This window comes from Choloepus didactylus, chromosome 16 (assembly GCF_015220235.1).
Source record: "Choloepus didactylus isolate mChoDid1 chromosome 16, mChoDid1.pri, whole genome shotgun sequence".
In the NCBI taxonomy this organism is placed as follows: Eukaryota; Metazoa; Chordata; class Mammalia; order Pilosa; family Megalonychidae; genus Choloepus; species Choloepus didactylus.
The window spans coordinates 76248747-76271902 of record NC_051322.1 but is presented as its reverse complement, the minus strand read 5'-3'; the positions used below and the strand labels follow the sequence as shown (position 1 = coordinate 76271902).

General features: G+C 35.8%; 1 protein-coding gene across 1 annotated transcript; it reads left to right on the top strand.

Annotated features, from left to right (window-relative positions):
* Positions 1-12817: 12817 nt before the first annotated feature.
* Positions 12818-17130, top strand: LOC119511624 (olfactory receptor 1030-like). The gene is made up of 2 exons (XM_037806132.1): positions 12818-13718; positions 17105-17130. The coding sequence occupies exons 1-2, from the start codon at positions 12818-12820 to the stop codon at positions 17128-17130; spliced, it is 927 nt and encodes a 308-aa protein (XP_037662060.1).
* Positions 17131-23156: the final 6026 nt, after the last annotated feature.

The following is a 23156-nucleotide window of genomic DNA, read 5'->3' as shown; positions in this document are numbered from 1 at the left end:
TTCATGAGTGTTGTATGTAGTATGCCCAAAGTCAGATTGCTCTGTTGTGTCCATTCCATGCAGTTTCTGGCTTTCTACCTACTTTCCTGGAGGAGTAACTAAAACATACAGCTCACCAGTCCACCATCTTGCCCCATCTCAAGTTTAAATATTATAATTAGTTCCTATCAGTGAGACCCTGAAATAATTTTCCTTATGTATCTCGCTTATTTCACTCAGTATATTGCCCTCGAGGTTTTGTCATCAACCCATTTTTTTTTAATATGGTTTTGTTTACTCACCATAGATTCCATCCCAAGTAAATAATCGATGGTTCTCTGCATGGTCATACATTTATGTGTTCACCACCTTCACCACTATCTATATAAGGGCATCTACATTTCTTCCACAAGGCAGGAGAGAGAGTCAAAGAAGGTAGAGAGGCAAAAGAAAGAGGAAAAAAATGACAGCTAGGAAACAGCAAAAGGAAAAATAAACTTAAATCAAAGTAGAATAAAGAAACAGACAATACCACCAATGTCAAGTGTCTAACATGTCTCCCCTATCCCCCCTCTTATCTGCATTTTCCTTGGTATATCACCTTTGTTACATGAAAGGAAGCATAATATAATGATTCTATTAGTTACAGTCTCTAGTTCATGCTGATTGCATTCCTCCCCCAATGCCTCCCCATTTTTAACACCTTGAAAGGTTGACATTTGCTTGTTCTCCCTCATAAAAGAACATACTTGTACATTTTATCACAATTGTTGAATACTCTAGATTTCACCAAGTTACACAGCCCCAGTCTTTATCTTTCCTCCTTTCTTGTGGTGTCTCACATGCTCCCCACCTTCCTCTCTCATCTGTATTCATAGTTGCCTTTGTTCAGTGTACATACATTCTTGTGCTACCATCTCCCAAAATTGTGTTTCAAACCATGCACTCCTGTCTTCAATCACCCTGTAGTGCTCCCTTTAGTATTTCCTGTAGGGCAGGTGTCTTGTTCACGAAGTCTCTCATTGTCTGTTTGTCAGAAAATATTTTGAGCTCTCCCTCATATTTGAAGGACAGCTTTGCTGGATACAGGATTCTTGGTTGGCGATTTTTCTCTTTCAGTATCTTAAATATATCACACCACTTCCTTCTTGCCTTCATGGTTTCTGCTGAGGATCCGCACATAGTCTTATTAAGCTTCCTTTGTATGTAATGGATTGCTTTTTTCTTGGTGCTTTCCGGATTCACTCTTTGTCTTTGACATTTGATAATCTGATTATTAATTGTCTTGGCATAGGCCTATTGAGATCTCTTCTGTTTGGAGTATGCTGCGCTTCTTGGATCTGTAATTTTGTCTTTCATAAGAGATGGGAAATTTTCATTACTTATTTCCTCTATTATTTCTTCTGCCCCCTTTCCCTTCTCTTCTCCTTCTGGGACACCGATGATACATACTTTAGTCTACTTTGTTTCATCCTTGATTTCCCGGAGACGTTGCTGATATTTTTTCATTCTTTCCTCCATCTGCTCCTTTGCATGTGGGCTTTCAGTTGTTTTGTTCGCCAGTTCCTGAGTGTTTTCTTCTGCCTCTTGAGATCTGCTGTTGTATGTTTCCATTGTGTCTTTCATCTCGTGTTGTGCCATTCATTTCCATAGATTCTACTAGTTGTTTTTTTGAACTTTTGATTTCTGCCATATATATGTCCAGTGTTTCCTTTCCAGCCTGTATCTCTTTTGCAATATCTTCTCTAAACTTTTTGAATTGATTTAGCATTAGCTGTTTAAATTCTTGTATCTCAGTTGAAGTGTATGCTTGTTCCTTTGACTGGGCCATAACTTTGTTTTTCTTAGTGTAGGTTGTAATTTTCTGTTGTCTAGGCATGGTTTCCTTGGTTTTCCAAATCAGGTTTTCCCAGACCAGAACAGGCTCTGGTCCCAGAGGGAAGAAATATTCAGTATCTGATTTCCCTGCAGGTGTGTCTTAAAAAATTGCTCCACCCTTTGATGCCTCGGGTCACTGTGCTTTTCTGCCCAGCAGGTGATGCCTGTTAGCCTATAATTCTTGACTGGTGTGAGGAGGTATGGCCATGTTCCCCCAGGCTCTGGGGTCTGGTTCTGAATGGAAAGGGCCCCACCCCTTTCCTCCTAGAGAAGATAGACCCCCCAGGTGGAGGTCATTAGCATTTCAATGGTCTCCTCTCTGCTTGTGCTTTCTCCACCCTTCCCTGAGTCACAGCCCTGGAAACTGAAAATGACTGGGGCTTTCTCCACTGAGATGAAAAAGAAACAGATAGTCCCCTTCAGACCCAGTCCAAGGTGACCCTCTGGCTCTCCAAGGTCAGTCATCACCCAAAGCCTCTGTCTGTTTTTTGGGGATTCGTACCTGTAGTGAGCAGTTCACACTCGCTACTTAAAACCCCAGTTGGAGCTCAGCTGAGCTATATTCGCTTGCTGGGAGAGAGCTTCTCTCTAGAACCATGAGGCTTTGCAGCTCGGGCTATGGGGGAGGGGGTCTCATGACTTGGATCTGCAGGTTTTACTTACAGATTTTATGCTGTGTTCTTGGGCATTCCACCCAATTCAGGTTGCTGTATGATGAGTGGATGGTCTTGTTTGTCCCCCACAGTTATTCTGGATTATTTACTGGTTGTTTCTGGTTTTTTGTAGTTGTTCCAGGAGGAATACTTAGCTTCCACTCCCCTCTATGCCGCCATCTTTCCCTGCCTTCTCTCATTTATTCTTAAGGTGCTAACTACTATGCAATTTTCTTTTTTTTAAATGACTTCGTCAGTTTTATTAATAGGGTTATGCTGGTTTCATAAAATTAGTTGAGAAGTATCTTACCGTCCTGCATTTTCTGAAATGGTTTGATGATGAGTATGCTATTTCTTCCTCTAATATTTGGTAGACTCTACCAGTGAAATCATTGATTCTAGGTTCCATTGTGGGAAATTTTTTATTGTGAATTCTTTTTAACAGATATAGGTTTATTTATATTTTCTCCCTTTTCTAGTATGTGTCTGTGTAATTTGCATAGTTTTTCCAGCAATCAGTCCATTTAATTTATGCTGACAAATGTATTAGAATAAAGTTGTTTATAATATCTCCAATATCCTTTTAATACCTGTACTAAATTTTCAAATATCTCTTCCCTTCTGGATGGAGTGATTCTGTTTTCTCTCTCTCTTTTTTTTTTTTTTTTGCTAATTATTCTGATAAGGAATGTATAAATTTAATGAACTTTTCCAATGCCATTCTTTCCATTGTATATGTTTTCTATTTCATAGATTTCTATTCTTACTTCCATATTTCTACACCTTTGGGGTTTACTTTTATCATCTTTTTTAATTTTTCAAACTGGAAGTTTGGATAAATGATTTGATATTTTTTCTTTTCTCATGTAAGTGTATAAATCCATACATTTTCCCAAACACTGCTTTAAATGCCCTTTACTAATTTTGATATTTTCTTTTTTAGCATTAAATTTGCATTATTTTCTTATTTCCCTGATAAATTCTTCTTTTATCCTTTGAGTTATTTAGAAGAGTGTACTTAATTAACATATATTTGGGGATTTTATACATATTTTACTGTTATTGATTTTTAATTTAATTCCATCGTAGACAGAGAACATGCTCCTTGTGAAGGTAATCTTTTAAAATTTATTGAGGTGAGTTTTATGGGTCAGCATATGGTCTGTATTCCATGAGCATTCCATATATTGAAAGGAATGTGAATTCTTCAGTTGTTGGGTGTCAATTAAGTTCATTAACAATGTTATTCATATATTCTAAGTATTCAGTGATTTATGGTCTATTTGTCCTAAAACACATTGTGTTAAATATTCCTCTTTATTTCTGGTAATGCTTCTTGTCATGTACTTAACTTTATTTCATATAAACTACTATATCTATCTGTCTCTATCAATCTATCATCTAGCTAGCTTGCTAACTAGCTTTCAATCATCTACTTTTTGTGATAACAGATTTTTAAAGCTCATCATTAGCAAATTATATAACTTTCTGTCATTTTCATTTATTTATTAAGTATTTATTTATATTTTTGTAAATATTTCTGTATTTTAAATTGCACCACTTACAGTGTATAGTGGCTTTAAATTTTTTGTAGTCTGGAAATCTATGACTTTGAATTAATGGATTATTTACATTGAAAATAATTATTGATGTATTTGATATGCTGATATTGCTATATTGATAGAAATCCAACAATTTTCTATTTATTCTGTCTGTCTCTCAATGGTCTTTTTTTTCTGTTCCTCTTTTCCTTCATTCCACTTTTTTTTCTGACATCTTTTGTGTTAATTTAATATTTTGTTAGTTACATTTATTTCCTTTATTGTTTTTTCAACTATGCCATTTTTGATAATTTTGGCAGTTTCTCTGGGGATTAAAATAAATAATTAACTTGTCACTATGAACCTTAATAATTTGCCACATCACATTTTTTGTGTTACACTTCATATGTGATAGTATGTGTACATATCTCCTCCTGCCCTTTGTGTTATTTTGTGATATATATTTTTACTTCTACTTACCTTATAAACCATACATTATATTGAAGATATATTTGACTTGAAATAGTCACTTGTCTGTTAAAAAAATTTTTAAATTGAAATAATGTAGTTTTATTTTTACCCAAATATTTACATTGTCCAAAGTTCTTCATTACTTCCTGTACTTGCCAGTTTCCATCTGATATCATTCTGCTATAGCATTCAAAAAAAAAAAAAAACTTCTTTTTTACTTCTTATAGTACTATTCTTTTGGCCACAAATGAATTCAGCTTTCTTACTGGATGATATTTTAATTTTACCTCCTTTCTTGATGAGTATTTTTCCTGGATATAAAATTTTTTGTTTTTTTTTTCTTTTATAATTTTTTAAAGAAATTTTAAACGGTTATTCCACTGTCTTCTATCTACCTTTGTCTCTGATATGGCAGCCATCATTTGCATTTTTGTTCTCTTGTGTCTAAGTGAAATTTCCTTAAGGTTTTCTCATTATCAGTTTCCAGTATTTTGAATAGCATGCATCTAGGTAGGGTCTTCTTTGTGTTGAACTTGTTTGAAATTTGCTGAATATCTTGATCTTTAAGTGGAGGCTTTCACCAAGTTGGTAAAGACCTAACTATTACTGATTTATTTTTTTCCTACACCCATAATGTGTACTTTAACTAATTTATATTTCCACAGGTCTGTGAGGCCTGTCTATTGTTTGTTTTTTTTTTTTTCACTCCTTTTCCTTTTGATTGTTCACATTAGACAATTTCTATGAATTGGTCTTCCAACTCTATGTCCCTTTCTTCTTCCATCTTTAATCTCATATTTAGACCCTGCTGTGATTTTTTTCTCCTAAGGTATGTGCTTTTACAGTTCTAGAATTTTCATGTGGTCCTTTTTCATAGTCTCCATATCACCACTGGCATTCTTCATCTATTTAATCATAAAACCACCCAAAACATATTTTGTTTTCTTAATAAGTCCTTAACATAATTATAACAGCTATTTTAGAGTTCTGTTTTTGCTAATTCCTACACATGCATCAACCTGGCATTTGTTTATATTGGCCACATTTATTTGCAAATATGTTTCACAGTTTTTCTGTTTTTTCTTTTTTAGTATTTGTGATTTATTCTGAAAATTGTGCATGATACAATATAAGGTATCTGGCATTAAGTTTCCTTCTGTTAATGAATGTTAAGTTTTGTTTGGAAACACGCTTTGTTCTGATGACTTGTTCTGACTCTAGGGCAGGTTTTAGGTTGGTTGGATAGGGCCTATATAGAGTAGTCCTTGTTCTGGGATGTGGGTTTGCTCCAAAAATGTGACCTTAATCCTGTCTTAGATGGATCTTTGGATTATTTCTAAGGTTTGTACATGCTTTCTGCATCCAAAATGAAAACCTCAAGTTGGAAGTTTCTCAGTATTTCCAAGTGATGGGAGAAGCATAACGTAAAGAGACAATCAATTTGTTTGAGGACTATGGTCACAGCATATTTCTCCTATGTGGAAGAAGCAAACAAAGCTTCTGTGTACTCATTTGTTCATAAACTATTGCTCCCTAGGGAGAAAAGATCCTTTACATGTAATGTGTTTCACATGACTTTGAATCTTTTTTTCTAAAACTTGACAGTGGTACTTTGGGCAAGTGACAACTTATTTAATTTAATATTTTTGCTTGATTTGGAATAAAACCCCCAAATTTTTGAATCTGTTTCATGGTCACATTTTTGGACAAAAAATATTACTTCCCAAAACCTGGATCTATCACCTCAAATTATATCTGCCACAACTCATTACGTGACCTTGTCCAAATTGTTTTACTCACTGGGCTTTATAATCTAAACACTTTATTCCAGGGATTAAAGTCTTTTCAGCAAACATTTACCTAATAGCCATTTTGTGGAAGGAACTGTACAAAACACAATTCAGACCAGGAAGCAATCACAGAAAACTCCAAGTCCATGAATTGTGCCATGATTTTATATTGTTATTAGTTTTTCTAGTCATCTGATTGAAATAAATGAAGGCCTGTAATGCAAAAATCCTGTGAGAATAAACTGCTGCTCACACAAAGCAATCAGCTCAACATGATCACAAACTGATATAATCAACTTTTACAAATCCCAAGAGTCTAGTGAGTGTTAGTCTACACCAATTACAATTTTTCCCTAGGTTGTCGCTTGTAGTAATTTTGAAAATTACTTCTTCAGGGTGTGCTGAAAAAATACTTCAGGGATAAAAGCTCCAAAGTGCAAAGTGGGTATAAATCATTCCCAGCAACTCATCTCTTGGACCACTAAATGTGTCTGAGATAATCTATCTAGGACTCAGGTAGGTATTAAAATTCAGACTTATATACTTGCACTATTCTCTTCATTGTTCAATTTCAGATCTTCATTGGAAGGAGGCAGGAGAAAACAAAAGTAGCTCTCAGTGTTACCTGAAATTCTTAACTGTTTAAATGAGCTGTTATGCATTTCTGATTTAGACTGATCACTAGAAATATACTAAACTTTTATTGGAATTATGTATTTATACTGAGCGTTTTACTTTAAATATAACATTCTACCATTCACTCAAGTAATGAGTACACATTAATTAACCATGTTAGAGTAAAAACTTAAATTTATCAAATTATCAATATTTCTAGAATATCTTTTCAAATGTAGTCACCCTAAAAAATGTTATCAAATAATTCAAAGAGAAATAGACAGAGTCAAAGAGGAATCATATTCATTCTAACAAAAATAGAGCTCTTATAGAAATTTAAACGTTTCTCTTTAAATTACTGGTAAGAGAAAATTGGGGGGAATAAATAAAATATTAACTGAATTGCAATCACTATCACAAATATCATATATGTAGAGTCAGAATGCTAGAAATGATAGCCATCTTAGGAATCATTTAGTCAAAGTCTGGCATTGGACAGATGGGAACTCTGAAGTCCATATAAAGAAAGTCACTAAATCAAGGCAGCAAGTCTATTCTCTAAAGGAAGACTCAAAAGATTTTTCTCTGACATAGTAAAAAGCAATGATGGGGGAAACATGACCTAGAATCTAGGTTCATGCGTAGTCATCAGATGATGTGCTGTGCTTTGATGTTTGTGAGAACTGGAACGGAGGACCAAAACCGGGAGAAGGTGCTTGAGCTCATCTTGGCAGAGTAGACAAGCTTGGTACTCATTTCTAGGAAATTTATACTCACATGCAATGAAATGCATGGTTCTACCTACAACATGTCATCAACCGTTTTATGAATTTTCCTACTTAAAATATCAATATTTTCCCAGCTATTCTGCTGGACTTTTCTATGCTTTAATGCCAAATTCAGTTAGTTTATGGACTGAGGTATTGAAACTAAACTTCAGTAAGCCTTAATTCTATATTCTATGGTCTCTTCCTTGACTTTGGTGTCCCCAAGTCTCCCACTCAATCCATTTTACAGGACTGCAAATGGTGACTGTATGCCCAAGAATTAGTAACTTCATAGTATTCCAGTGCCACCCTGCTACCTAAGACATGCATTTTAACTGGACCCTGAAGAGGACTAACTTATCCCCAAAAGAACATTTCAAAAAGCAGTACTTTAGGCACCACAACAAATGTATAGTTGAGCTTTGTACTTTTACTTATTTCTTTTTTTTCCTTTGAGTGGGAGGATAAAGGAAATCCTTGGAGCTCTGAAATTTACCAAGTATTTACCTTTTTATCACTTTACCATAAATGAAATCTCTTTTATTCTGCTTGATAATCACTATTATTCTACAAGTAATGACCTTTTTACATCTTTAAATAATCAAATATGAGAATTGATATCCATATGTATCAAATTTATCAGCATGAATAAATATGCTTTCTCTGACATCTTTTGTTATCTGTGCTCATTCCAATCCCAAGAAAAGAAATTTGATATTATTGAACCATTGAAACCTCGTGTAGAGTACTTATTTTAGTTATGTATTTTTCAGTAAGAATCCTAGACTTTTGAAGACTTCACTTACTTCTAATTCCGAATAAACTTCCAATTGGACATCAATGTCATAGCAGAACCCTTGCTTAAAAGACTCTCTGGTGACCTGCCCAACTGAGGATTAGTTATTTATCTGAGTGATAGCTGTCACAGAGATCAAAATATTCATGGTTATTACACAACTGGTTCTGCAGTGTCTCTACTATTTCAATCTGTATTACTTGGCATTGTATATTGATATAGGAGTTAGAAAGTGATGAGTCAGGTGGGATATATTTTGCTACTGCCTGCATTAATATGACATAAGCAAGCAATGTTACATTGTGCAATAAATAATAAATAAGAAGCTATCAAAAGTGACTCTCAGTCATTCAAGAAGAGCCTGTGAAATCCTGGCAGTGTAAGCTTTAAAAGCATTTGCTTATAGAGGTAGAAATATTCTTCAGCTGAATTTCTATTAAGTATTTCATGATCATTCAGAGAGTTACTTTCAGCAGAAAAAGCTCTTAGCCTTAATACAGCAAATTTGATTTTATAACAGGGATTTGCCAAAAATATTTTACATTTGTTGATAATATTTGTCTTATGCCTACTTAATATTCTCATTTAAATTAGTATGCATACACACATATATGTATGTATATGAAACCACCTTTATGTCACACTGAGACTAGAAATAAAACTGTATCTTTTAATGTGGTTATATAACTGAGGTAGAGTAAACTCCTCTCCAGGGAAAAGGCATTAAAGAAACTTCAGGTCTTGGAGACTTTTTTTTATTGACTAATTGAGAGTAATGTTTCCCAGATACTTTTAGCCATGTGAATTATGCAAGAAACTCCATTAGAGAGGTCATGGGAAGGGGATCGTGGATGACAAGAGAGGGCTGAAAAAAGAGAAGGGGTAGAAAATAACAGCTTGACTTGTAAGAATATCAAGAGATAAAAGTTAAAATGTGTGAAAATTATATGGGGTAATTTTATGCAATGGGACCTTGCCTCACATGTGATATCAGCTTATATATTAATTTGTCATATGCCTTACCCCAAAGGGATACTTAATAGACAACCACTAATATTTGTTAAATATGGCATATTAATCAAATGTGTGCTAGGATTTAGGGTCATGGTGTGTTTGAGAGTAGAACAGATTTATGCCCACCTGCAACTGATGTGCAAAGCTCTGATGTCACGTTCTAGTCTATTTCAGTCAATTCTCTTTAACTTCTGCCTGTTTCTATTTGCTCCCCTTTTATGGAGTGGCTCTTGCAAGGTCGGGATTTGCTGCAAGAATTTTTTTTTTTTTTGAGATCATGAATGATTGATAAATTCAAATGTTCTTTACTACTCAACCAGTGGCAAAATTGAATGAATGAGATTTCCTGACTAGTTCTGGTGCATGGAATCTAGCATTATCTGTGGCCATTGTGGAATTGAGGATTCTTAGCCTAAAGATAATGGGCCTTTCAACAAGTAAGCTTGAGAAATGCTGCATATTCTTGCCCAACTCTTTAGTTTACAATGCACATGGATGTATAAAAGGCACTCAGAATTCTTACTATAGAAAATCCCATTTTATCTTTTTTCAAAACCTGGCATCTTCCACATTTATTGTGCCATAGAACTATTTTATTGCCTGATATCCAGTAATTTCATTGAACACAGTTTTGAAAATACTAAACTATTTATACTAAATAAATATAAACACAGGTGACAACACACAGTATTTGTTTGTGTCCTATTTTCCCATTCCTAATAGTAATTGCTCTGCATCTTTTGCAGGGTTCTTCTAAAGGTGAACTGAAATAGAAGGAGTGAAATTACTTTGTTAAAGTTAGTTAACTTCATGTGTGTCAGGAGATACTATTATTAAAATATATTTATTTTCTTCCAAAGCTGTGGAGTGTGGGTGGCTGCATCTGTAAAGGAAAGGGTAGGAAATAGGCAAAACAAATTCCAATTTTTCCTTTTGTCATTTAAGATACATTAGCTGAGTGCCCATATGCATTAAAACAGAGGATTTATACATACTAATGTGAATATTTTCCAAATGATCCTTCCTCCTGGGGAGTGAGAAAAGAGCACTTCTAACACACAAATCCTGATCCTCTAGTGATGTGTTTCCCTCATAACAGTCAAAGTGATAGATTGAAGCCCTGTAAATTATTTCTGTTTCAAAGTAACAGGGAGTATGAGTTCCAATATATTACCATTGGGTATTACACACACACATACACAAACACAATCCAAAACAGTAGTGAAGATAAAGCCAGAGTTGTGTATCTCAACTTAACAGAAGTGTCTACACTTCTTGCACTGCCATGAAAGGACTTTCTCAGTTTGCCTGCTTACTACTTTTTAAAATAATGTTTTGCCATGATAGAAAATTCATTCCTGCATCCAAGTGGAATATCTTTGATTTTTTTTTCTTGTAAACTTCCTATCTCTGCATGTTCTGTTTGCACTTCCTGGATGCTCTCCATACTCTTGTCCGCTGAGAAAATCCCTAATTATCTTTCAGATTCCAATTAAAGGTAGCTTTTCTTTTTCCTTGATTTATACTATTATTTCTGAACACAATTAATCACTTTTGTCAAATCTTTATTATTGTATGAATTGCATTTTACTTAATTTTCTCTAAATATGTCTCCCTCATTACAGCAATATTAACAAGCTTTCCCTGATTTCAGTCATATTTATCTTCCTAGCAAAATAAATTGTAGGTGCAAGGTGTTTGTTCAATGCTGTTTGTGTACAAACATTACATTTGTCTCATGACTGTATCAAGTAGCACCCTGGTAGCATCAAAGAGGCAAAATAGCTAACTCATGAAGGTTCTTGTTTTAATTCCCAACATCTTAGAGACCAGAAATTTGTATTTGGTGATGTTGGCATTGAACTAAATTGTTAACTGCACCTAAGTGGATCAAGCCTGCAAACTTTGTATTATACCCTGGTTCAATATGGTGCTAAAATTGAATTAATTGCTAAATTTTATATTTGATATGCTGCCTATAAAATAATGAATTCTGTTGAATCTTTAATATTGGAAGCTTTTACATTCTGGGAGTATGGGTCTCAGACTACCACCTGCCAAAAATTCCTTTGGCCTGAGTGGCTGTTGATTATTTGATTGACTACCACTCCCAAGTTCACCTCAGTTCATTCCTATACCTAACTCATTTCACTCATTTCTGTTATCTGAATGGTTCCTGTAGGCATTTCAGTTTGTGATTCCTTATCTCATTCATTTTCATCATTTAAAAAATAATATAAGATATGACCAGGAATCCATTTATGAAAATGGTGTTTCCCAAACTCCCAGCACAATACTTGATCATTTTTTGTTTCATTAATCACTATATTTGAACTGACAATATCATCTGAAAGTTTAATCCTTGCATTATAAGTAGGATTTTTTGTACTTATACTAATGATATTTCTACTTTTATTGATCAGTTCTTTTTTAATAACTTCTGAACATTATAATACTACAACAAAGAAAGTTGAACTGTTTACATACTTTGCTAGAAAGCTTAGAGTCCAATTTTTGCTTATCAGTAACAAGAGTTTGCCAAATTTTGTTATATACTCTAAACTCCTTAAATTCTTTCTGGGATAAATGAAGAACATGGACAGATATGCAAACAAATGCTATGATCAAAATTCAGATTTCCCTATCCATGTCTCTCCTGCTTTATTCATTTGTGTTCTACTCACCACAAATTCCTTCATCAGTAACTCATACAAGGCTGTTCTTTCCAAATTTGGGGACCTTATATTTGATATATTTACATAGGAATCATAAATCTATTGTATCATATGGGTATAGCAGGAAAGCAGGTCTTAGAGTTTCTTTTAAACCTCTGTAGCTCTGGGCCCTCTAATGCAGCAAGTTGGCAATGCAATTCTCAAAAGTGTGACTTCTAAGGGTTATTCCTCTAAACACCACACACGTTGTTATTGACCACAAAATGTTTTCCAAATACATGTCACCAGTTTCTTCAGGACTAGTTCCGGCTCAATGAAGAAACTTTTGATGTTATAGTGAACTATAAATGACAGATGATGGTTCAATCCATTTTTAGATAAATTTCAAGTAATAATTCCCCTGTTCTAAACAAGTGGGAGTCACAACAGCTATTCTTTCTAGGATTCATCTGCATATTATATACCCAGCTGTCTTGGGCCAGCTACTACATTCTTAGTCTATCTCTAGTAATATCAGTAAGTGAGGGTGAATGAGCAAGGAAGAAACAGACAGAGAGGTGAAGCATATGATTGACTTCTGATTCACCTTCTTAGTTTATGTTAATTTATCTAAGTGAACAATGCTGGTATCTAAGAAAATGGCCAGAGGAAATTCCACCTTGGTGACTGAATTTATTCTCTTGGGATTGACGGATCATCCAGAGCTTCAGCCCATCCTCTTTGTGCTGTTCCTGGTGATATACTTGATCACTGTGGGGGGTAACGTTGGGATGCTGGTTTTGATCTGGATAGATTCACACCTCCACACTCCCATGTACTTCTTTCTTGCCAGTTTGTCTTGCCTGGACTTGTGCTATTCCACTAATGTGACTCCCAAAATGTTGGTGAACTTCTTATCAGAGAAGAAAACCATTTCCTATGCTGCTTGCTTAGTCCAGTGTTATTTTTTCATTGTCATGGTGATTACTGAATATTATATGTTAGCTGTGATGGCCTATGATAGATACATGGCAGTCTGTAACCCTTTGCTTTATGGCAGCAAGATGTCCAAAGAGGTGTGTATTCGACTGATTGCTGGTCCGTATGTCTATGGGTGTCTTAGTGGACTGATGGAAACCATGTGGACATACCACTTGACCTTCTGTGGCTCTAACATCATTAACCACTTCTACTGTGCTGACCCACCCCTCATCCAACTCTCCTGCTCTGACACTTTCATTAAGGAAACATCCATGTTTGTGGTAGCAGGATTTAACCTCTCCAATTCTCTTCTCATCATCCTCATCTCCTATATCTTCATTCTCATTGCCATCTTGAGGATGCGTTCTGTTGAAGGCAGACACAAAGCTTTTTCTACCTGTGGTTCTCACCTGATGGCAGTGACTGTGTTCTATGGGACCCTGTTCTGCATGTATGTTAGACCTCCCACGGACAAGTCAGTGGAGCAATCCAAAATCATTGCTGTTTTCTATACCTTTGTAAGCCCTATGTTGAACCCAATCATTTACAGTCTGAGGAACAAGGATGTGAAACAAGCTTTTTGGAAATTGATCACAAGAAATGTACTTTCAAAGTAAAATCACAGTGCATCTAACTTTATAAATCAAATAAAAGATCTATATTTGAGAACTGCATCAGACTTTAACAGCATTTATAATAAAGTCAAATTTAAACTCCTAATGAGAAACTATAACTAATGACAACTCATAAAGGGCATAGGAACAGATGATTTATAGTTTTCCATGTGAGATATGTGTGCATGTGTGGGGACAAGGTGTGGGTATACGTAGGTTTTGGGAATAATTGCTCTTCTTAGTTTTATAATATAAAATTTATAATTCTTATAGCAAAATATTCTATCTCTAAAAAAGGACGTAAAGTAAAAATTGAAAGATGCCCCTTTTTTTCTACTGCCCTGATTTCCCATTCTCTGTTCCCTATAATTGCCACTATTAACTATTTCCTAAGTTTCCCTTAATTTTCTATATATCTACAAATGAATACAGGTCTATTTGTTGGCACATACACAAAAATAATACACATTTTGACAGTCATGAGCTAGTACTTAGTGGTTATGGTACTGTAGCAGTTACTCTTCAAGTACTTCTCTCTCATGGTTAAGAAGACAGTGACCACAACTACTGATGAGACTTGCTGTCACCTGTAGGAAAGAGGTCATGTGATAAGACTTCCTTGCCCATTACTGCCACCCATGTACTTCTCCCTATTTGTGAGAGTCACTCTCAGTAAGACACATTCCTTCTTCAGCCACATCAGGAAATCAGAATCAGAACTTTCAAAGAATTCCTTTAGAGATACTTAACATCTGAGGTAGGCAAAATATGTTTATTACAAATATGCACAGCTGACCTCAGAAGAAATTAGGACTTCCGTAGAATTTATCACTGACATTTCATACTCCTGGGCCTGTAGTCCTTCATGCCTTCCCTCATCTCTGCCCTGATAATCAACTTTTCAGGAACTGCCAGATATTTGATATTTATACCACAGTTCAAATTGTACCCTCAACTGTCCTCTGCCACAATTAATCATTTTTTATCTAGTTTTAGAATGAAAGAAGTTGAGCCTTTTTTAAGACTTTTTCTGGTGACCTTCAACTTGCATTGCATGAGCAAAGTTGAGAAATGCTTACTGTTCATCCACCCCTAGTAAGGAGGAATCTTCAAGAGGTTCTAGGATTGTATAGTTTTTAGAAGAAATGAAAATGCTAGGAGAGAGTTCAGCATAATATGTTAAGTGCTAAACTGTAAGAATATGAAAGCGCTTTTGTAACTTAGGAAAGAGGCACTGAGCTGAGGGTTTCCCTAGACAAGAATGTCATTCTTTGTATGCCATCCACTCCACCTATATTTCTTACAACAATGTTTTATCAGACTAGGCAGGCAGAGTCTGAACAAAATAAGTGTTAGAACTGATTTGTGATCACATAGAAGATATTAGTTTCAATTAAAAAGGGAAAGGTAGAGTGTTCTTTTCACTTCCTCTAATGAAAATATTTTCTTTAGTTTATTTCAAAGCAGATTTTCTACCTTAGAGCTGGCTTCTGCTCCATATCTCCTTCAGGGTAATATTGCAGTTTCATTCATTCTATATTATTCCATATAATTATTTCCATATCTTTTACTAAACTTTGTTATTCAAATGTTTTACCTTTGAACATCAGATAGTACACAAATTCTGTCAAAACACTGGCACAAATAACTATTTTTGTAATTTCTTACATTAAGTTAATAACTTATTTGATTTCTGTTTAAATTATATATATGCATATTTAATTATGAAAAACTAGTTTGCCAGTTTGAATGTATCGTGTCCCCCAAATGGCATTACCTTTGTGGTCTTGTGTGGGGCAGAAGTTTTGGTGCTGGTTGGATTTGCTTGGAGTGTGCCCCACCCAGCTGTCGGTGATAATTTTGATGAGATGTTCCCATGGATGAATGGCCCCACCCATTTGGGGTGGGCCTTGATCGGTGGAGCTGTATAAATGAGCTGACTCAAAGAGGAAAGAGAGTGCAGCTGGGAGTGATGTTTTGAAGAGGAGCAAGCTTGCTAGAGAGGAACATCCTGGGAGAAAGCCGTTTTGAGGCTGGAGCTTTGGAGCAGATGCCAGCTGCCTTCCTAGCTAACAGAGGTTTTCCGGAGGCCATTGGCCATCCTCTGGTGAGGGTACCCAATTGCTGATGTGTTACCTTTGATGCTTTGTGGCCATAAGACTGTAATTGTGTAGTGAAATAAACCCCCATTTTATAAAAGCTTATCCATCTCTGGTGTTTTGCATTCTGCAGCATTAGCAAACTAGGACAGATTTTGGTACCAGAGAAGTGGGGTGCTTTTGCTGCTGAGTCTGCAAATACCAAACATGTTGGAATGGCTTTTTAAGTGGATAAGGGGAAGATTCTGGAAGAATTGTGAGGAACTTGATAGAAAAGGCCAAAACTGCTTTAAAGAGACTGTGGAAATATGGACTCTATAAAGATACTTCTGATGAGGCCTTGAACAGAAATGGTGAATGTGTTGTTGTAAACTGGAAGAAAGGCAATCCTTGTTTTAAAGTGGCACAGAATTTGGCAAAATTGAGTCCTGGTGTCAGATGGAAGGAAGAATTTAAAAGTGGCAACCTGGAATACTTAGCTGAGGAGATCTCCAGACTACGTGTGGAAGATATACCCTGGCTTCTCCTTGCAGCTTATAGTAAAATGCAAGCAGAGAGAGATAAACTTAGAACTGAACTCTTGGGTTCCAAGAAACCAGAAGCTGATGGCTTGGAAAATTATGAGCTTCCAGGGGATGTAATCCCAGAAGCTACAGCCCAACTTGAGGATGTAACCAAACATGGAACCCAGCCACCATTTCAGTACAAGCCAGGAATGGAGATGGAATAATCCAGAAAGGATTTGTGGAAAGTCCTATTGTCTGATGGCTTTGACCCCTGCATGCTTCATGCAAAGCCAACAGAATTTTTGCGAGATCTTTATACACAGAGCCATTGCCGGTCTGGACTGGAGGAGACAGACAAGGAAAAAATTAAAGGAAAAATCTCTTCAAAGACAGAGCCATGGAGGTTGAGGTCTGGAGTCAGGAGGTCTTGGGCTGGGAGAGCGGAGCACCCCACATGCATGGAAAGGGTGAGTTTGCCCTGGAGGTCAAGGGCGGGGTTTCCGCCTCGATGCTCTGGAAGAGTTTTGCCACCTCAGGTCCCAAAGAGGGTGGAGCACATTTCCAGGGAATTGAGGAGAGCCTGGCTGCCACCCCACTGTTCTGAAGGGGTTGAGCGTGTGCCCCGGAGATGGAAGGGAATCTGGGAGCTGCCCCAATGTTTGAGGAGGGTGGGGCCGAGAAGGTGGTCTCCCCAATGTGTGGATATGTTGGAGCACTCACCCAAGCATTTGGAGAGGAAACAGCTGCCAAAAAGGCCCTTGGGAAGGGTTAGCCTCCTGCTCTCTCAAGCCCCAAGGATGTAACATTGTTCTGTTAATGACTCTCAGACTTTGAAATCTAATGGAGTTTGTCCTGCAGGTTTTAGGAACTGTTTTGCTCCTGTTAACCCTGCTTTCCTTACTGTTTCTCCTTATGGCAATGGAAATGTTTATCCTATGAATGTCTGTCCTTTGTATATTGGGAGCACATAACTTGTTCTAAGTTCACAGATCCACAGCTAAAGAAAATTATGCCTTAGGATTGGCCATGCCTAAATTGATTTTGATGGGATTTTGTATTTGACTATTGTTACTGAAATGATTTAAGTTTTTGTGGTATTGTGATGGAATGGATGTATTTTGTATTTGGAAAGATAATGTTGTTTTGGGGTCGAGGGGGTGGCATGTGCCGGTTTGAATGTATTGTGTCCCCCAAATGGCATTATCTTTGTGTTCTTGTGTGGGGCTTAAGTTTTGGTGCTGGTTGGATTTGCTTGGAGTGTGCCCCACCCAGCTGTCGGTGATAATTTTGATGAGATGTTCCCATGGAGGCGTGGCTACACCCATTCAGGGTGGGCCTTGATCAGTGGAGCTATATAAATGAGCTGACTCAAAGAGAAAAGAGAGTGCAGCTGGGAGTGATGTTTTGAAGAGCAGCAAGCTTGCTAGAGAGGAACGTCCTGGGAGAAAGCCATTTTGAGGCCGGAGCTTTGGAGCAGATGCCAACTGCCTTCCTAGCTAACAGAGGTTTTCTGGAGGCCATTGGCCATCCTCTGGTGAGGGTACCCAATTGCTGATGTGTTACCTTGGATGCTTTGTGGCCTTAAGACTGTAATTGTGTAGTGAAATAAACCCCCGTTTTATAAAAGCCTATCCATCTCTGGTGTTTTGCATTCTGCAGCATTAGCAAACTAGGACAACTAGTCCTTCTATTATCCTGAATTTTCTGAGCTGACAGTCCATGCTTCTAACTTTAAGGCTGAGCACAGTCTTTGCCACCAAATAAAAGTACAGTAATGGGTGAAACATTAAATAATAAATGAATCCCCATTTTGAAACTAAACAAAATGCCTCCATTGTGGGTTAATATAGAAAAAAGAAATGTCTTAAAATGGACCAAAGTAAATAAATAAATAAAATGCCCTTGAGAAAATACATTAGTTATAAGCCAATAACATTTTTCAGAAATATGTGACCCAACATGATATGGACACTTCTGACTGATCACAGCAATATGCAACCAATTGTTACCTGCATGTATACCCAAGCTCAAGACAAAAAAAGGATTACAACAAGTGCTTTCATGAATCAGCTAGTTCTTTGGTGTTACACAATCAGCCTTGTAAGATAGCTTGTTTTATAGTTCATATTGCACTTTACTGTACAAAGAATAATGGTACTCAAAAAATGTTTTTTTTTTGAATTAATGAATTATTTCAGTAGACTCTGACTTTTACCTAAAAATTAAAGAAAAATTCCCTTATTATTGACAAAATTCTCATGAGAGAGTTTAGGAAGATGTCCCTAAATCCATGCTTTTCTCCTTTTAAAGTTAATTCTGCTGGATTATATATTTATTGAGCAAATTGAGTAATGTGTTCAGGGAAGAGTCTAGGCAAAAGTAGGAAAAAAGTGATTTATACTTCCCTAAGACTCAGTAATTATGATAGGATATTTTGTAATATTTCTCCCTATCTATATGAAAGATCAGCAATTTAATAGTTGTTTTTGTAAGGAAAATTTATAGCCAAATTGTCCAGGGAATGACAATGCCATAAGCCTAACACCTTTATTCATACATCAGATACTTTCTTGAATGTGCTGGATGCCTGAAGATTTAGACACACAAAAATCTGTAAACACAAAGGGGAGAGAAATAAATGATAATGGTTGTTTAAATTCAAGCATTTTAAAATAAATGTTGCATGATTTAATTTTCCCAACAGCACTATGAGTTTGGTTTTATAATCTCAATTTGAAGATAAGAAAATGGAGACTTCCAGTTTAATTATTAATCTAAAATCACATAACTCAGAAAGATATTCAAATTTCTCCTCCTTCAAAGTTTGTTTTTACCTTGACATAATATACTGTTCCACCATATTTTACCAAATGGAACAGTCATGTTACATACGCAATCATTTTCTGTCTTTCTAAAATGCTGTTGATAAGGTATTTTACAACTGCATGCAAACTGAATAATATAATTCACTAAGAGAAAATATCCTTTTTGTAATGTATAGACAAATCCAACTTGTTGAATAAAGTGAGCTTTGAAGTCAGATCCTGACTCTTTCATTTATCTGTTGAAGTGATATTTATAGGCATGAACACTGGAATCAGACTTAATGGGCAAGTTACTCTACTTTGCATCAGATTCTTCCTCTATAAAATGAAGATATAGTACTATTTCATAGGTTGCTGTGTATAGGAATTGGATTAAAACATATAAAGCACTTAGCATCATGGCTGAAATATAGCATTCATTTAATAAATATTAACTCCTGTTCATCATTAGCTAGTTAGTTACCTTACATATCTGAGGTAAAATTTCCTGCCTTAACTTTCTGCATATTTCCTTTGATGTACTTCTCATTCTTTGTAGAATATATAACTATATGTTTTGTTACTTTATTAAGGTCTGTGTTCCCATGATACTGTAAATACCACAAGGTCAGAAACACTGCTTTGAAATCAATTGTTTCTGGATTGCTTTGCTTGCTATATAGTAAGTGCATCATAAAAAATAGATTTTAAAAATTGGAGATTATAATATGTTGTAATTTTATGTGTATATATGTATCTATCTTGTAAGATGATGGAAATTGGAAGACATTATATAAAATGCACATATGGAATATTAAATGTGCATGATTTCTTCATGTATAATCAGTCTGTTGTATTTCCTTAAAGAGAAGAACTCATCTGGAAATGTTCAAAATAAATCAGACCAGACAGAAGGAATTAAGCTTCCTGAGGTTGACCAGTATTCCAGAGTTGCAGCTTGCATTCTTCATCTTGTTTCTAATAATTTGCATTTTCTGTTTTGTAAAAGTCTTGGGCCTAAACCTCTGGATCACACCTTTGTATTGTCTTTTCACCAATCTGCCAATCACACAAATTCTGGTGAATTTTTTATTTGAGAAGACTATTCCCTTAACCCATTTGTTTGAACTGTATAACATAGTCACATTCCTGTTTACTCAATATTGTGTCCTTGCTGCAGTCTGTGACAATCAGGCTCACAGGTTCACCTGCTTTCCACTTACAATATTGGATCCAAATGGTTCCAGATTCATATGGTTGTTGTTATTTGCATATGTAGTTTAATATAGGCTGATTTTACATCACAGTTGTTTTCTCAAGAGCTGGCAACATGGAACGTCATCCTGTCTTGCCGTTTTGCAACTGCTCCAACCAAATAAAACCATATTTACCATACACCATGTTGGACGGCTACAATGTGCTCAGGAGTATATAGGTATTAAGTTTATATTTACTTTTATAAGCCAGAAGAACGTCTCTACTTTTTGTCTTATAACAACTGCAAGGCAATGAGGAAAATGCATGCTCCTTGAAAGAGTCATCAGCAAAATTAAAATAGTTATTGTCCTATATGTTTGCAACCCTCCTTTTGGACGCCCAAATATATACAAAGAGAAAGAATGTAGTATTTGAAAGTATGAGGAGGTCAGAAATAGAATTGTTATGTAAATCTCTTTTTAATTCATAAACATAATGAATTACCACATAACGAAAGTTTCCTGTTTGTGCATGATTTCATGGCAGAATATTGTAAACCATCATATTTTTTGTTGCTATTTGCATTTCTTGAGGGAAAATGATTCCTTATTTGAACAGCACAAAGAAGTCTTTTACAGTAAATTTTCCAAAAACATCCAGTCATTATTCAGGAATAATAGCTTAATTTTATAGAACTTTGGCTATGAAGTATATTTCATTGACACCTTTTTGAAACCTTTATTTTTCTGCTTATAAACTCCTCTGTCTGACATCCCACAAGTAGTTGTCTAATGATGATTTCAATGCCAAATTAATTCACCTGAGCTTTAAAGAACACATTAGAAATGACTGATGAATGACATTGGAAAGTAAGTACGTATGTGAGAGTAGCCAACGATTTTGGAATTGCAGGTAATCATTATTTATTCCAGTGGTATTGGGTGAGGGAGCTATTAGAACAGAGTGGATTTTTCCTACTGATTTACCTTATCTAATGGCCTTAATATCAGTCTGCTTCTACCTGGGCAAGAACATGCCAAGGACAGTTTAGCTCTTGCTTCACACCTCAACTCCTAGAATGATTTTCATATTTTTGTGTTCACATTTCAATAAATCAGCTCAATACATAATTACTGATGTCTACCATAATCAAAGTAGTATCAGTTTTAAGGATGAGTAAAATATAGTCTCTGCCTATGAAAAGTGATGTATAATCAGGAAGAAACATCCACAGTTACATGTGACATGCTAGGATAAGTGAAATAGTAGCATTTTTAAAAAGTGTTTTGTGGAAACAGAGGATGAAAAATTAATTCTGACCAAGGCTTTTAAATTGAGATCCCAGAGGAGGTTACTCTTGAGATGGGCTTTGAAAGTTGGGTAGGAATTTCAATGGTTAGAACAAGGGGGCATCAGCATTTCCTAAAGAAGGACCAAGGTGATCAAAGGGGAATAGCTTGGTTATGCCTGAATGACCAATCATGGATGGGAAAGTGAGAGGAGATGAGGCTGAACCGAGTCAGATAAGGAGGGCATGGACTGCTTAGCTAACATATTTGGACTGAATTTGGTGTAGACTAAATGTTGTGTTTAGTGCAGACTTTACATATTATATCCCAAGAAATGACAAGAAAGGAATATTTTACCAATCATTCTTCATCATGTACCTGAAAAAGAAAGATCCTGTGAATCATTTTTTAACCATAGGAGGCAGTGACTGCATGTCAAGCCAACATTATCATTCTGGTAAATGACTCTTTTGCCCTGGCCATTTTTATGCGTCACAAGATTTCAAACTCTCTTTTTACATCTAGGGATTAAATTTAGGAGAACCACATGAATTGGTTACTGATCTGTTCCTACTTCTCTGCTACTCTTACAACACCCCATTTCCTTATAGGTTCAGGGTTATGCTGCCCAATTCTCCATTACCACATTCTAAAGTGTGTGGGAATAAATCCCCTCTTGTGTCCAACTTGTTGACCATAGCTGAGATTCACTAAGGTCTCACAAAATTTATTGTGTATCCCAAACTCCCCCGTGAGGTACCTAGATGTAAGTTCTTTTAAACCATGCAAGGATATTAATAGCTTAGAAAATAAAGAATTGTGGAAATTACCTCAATCTGTTACCATTAGAAAACACAGTCTTAAATAGTCAGGCCCACTTGATCCCACATCAAACAGAGAAATAAGTCTCTTTGTTTTGGTGGGAAGGTGAGTCTATTGAAGATGCATCAGAAAGGAACTAGAGGTGTATGGGGAGGGACCTCTTCAAGACCAGTTGAGAGTGGGAAGATTTGTTTGGGCCTTTATAACTCATTGAAGCTTGTTTTTCAAGAAGTTGCTGCTTATTAGACCATATGGTGATATCCCTCCTATCCTCCTGCAGGCAATGCTGGGAAAGTTTCTGGGAAAGGAGAATAAGTTTTTGCTGTTGTTATTAGAGCAACAGCAAATTACTTTAACAAGGGCTTTTCATGCTTAGAATAACTCAAGGCTGCTTGAGTCAAGTGACCCTAATAAACAGTTTTTTTTTTTTTTCCTTTTGGCTATTGAAGACTATACTAAACATTTTCCAGCTAAAGAATTATATTAAGTATTTTCTACTTAACCAGATGTCAAATCATCTGCATAATTGAGGTTTCCCCAGTTGCTTAATTTGCTGTTTGGACTTCTTCAATACAAAACAAAAAATATATATATAAAAACAAACCAACAAAAAGTCCTAAAGTATCTCACAATTTTTCTCTTTCAAATGGATGCTTACTGAAATGAAACCAAGTGATAAAATATGC

What these genes read in the sequence shown, in the direction of transcription:
- LOC119511624 (XM_037806132.1), top strand. Translation starts at nt 12,818, where the DNA reads ATGGCCAGAGGAAATTCCACCTTGGTGACTGAATTTATTCTCTTGGGA. An exon ending in CAAGGATGTGAAACAAGCTT is followed by an intron (nt 13,719 to 17,104) that starts TTTGGAAATTGA and finishes AGGAAACAGCTG; the next exon opens with CCAAAAAGGCCCTTGGGAAG.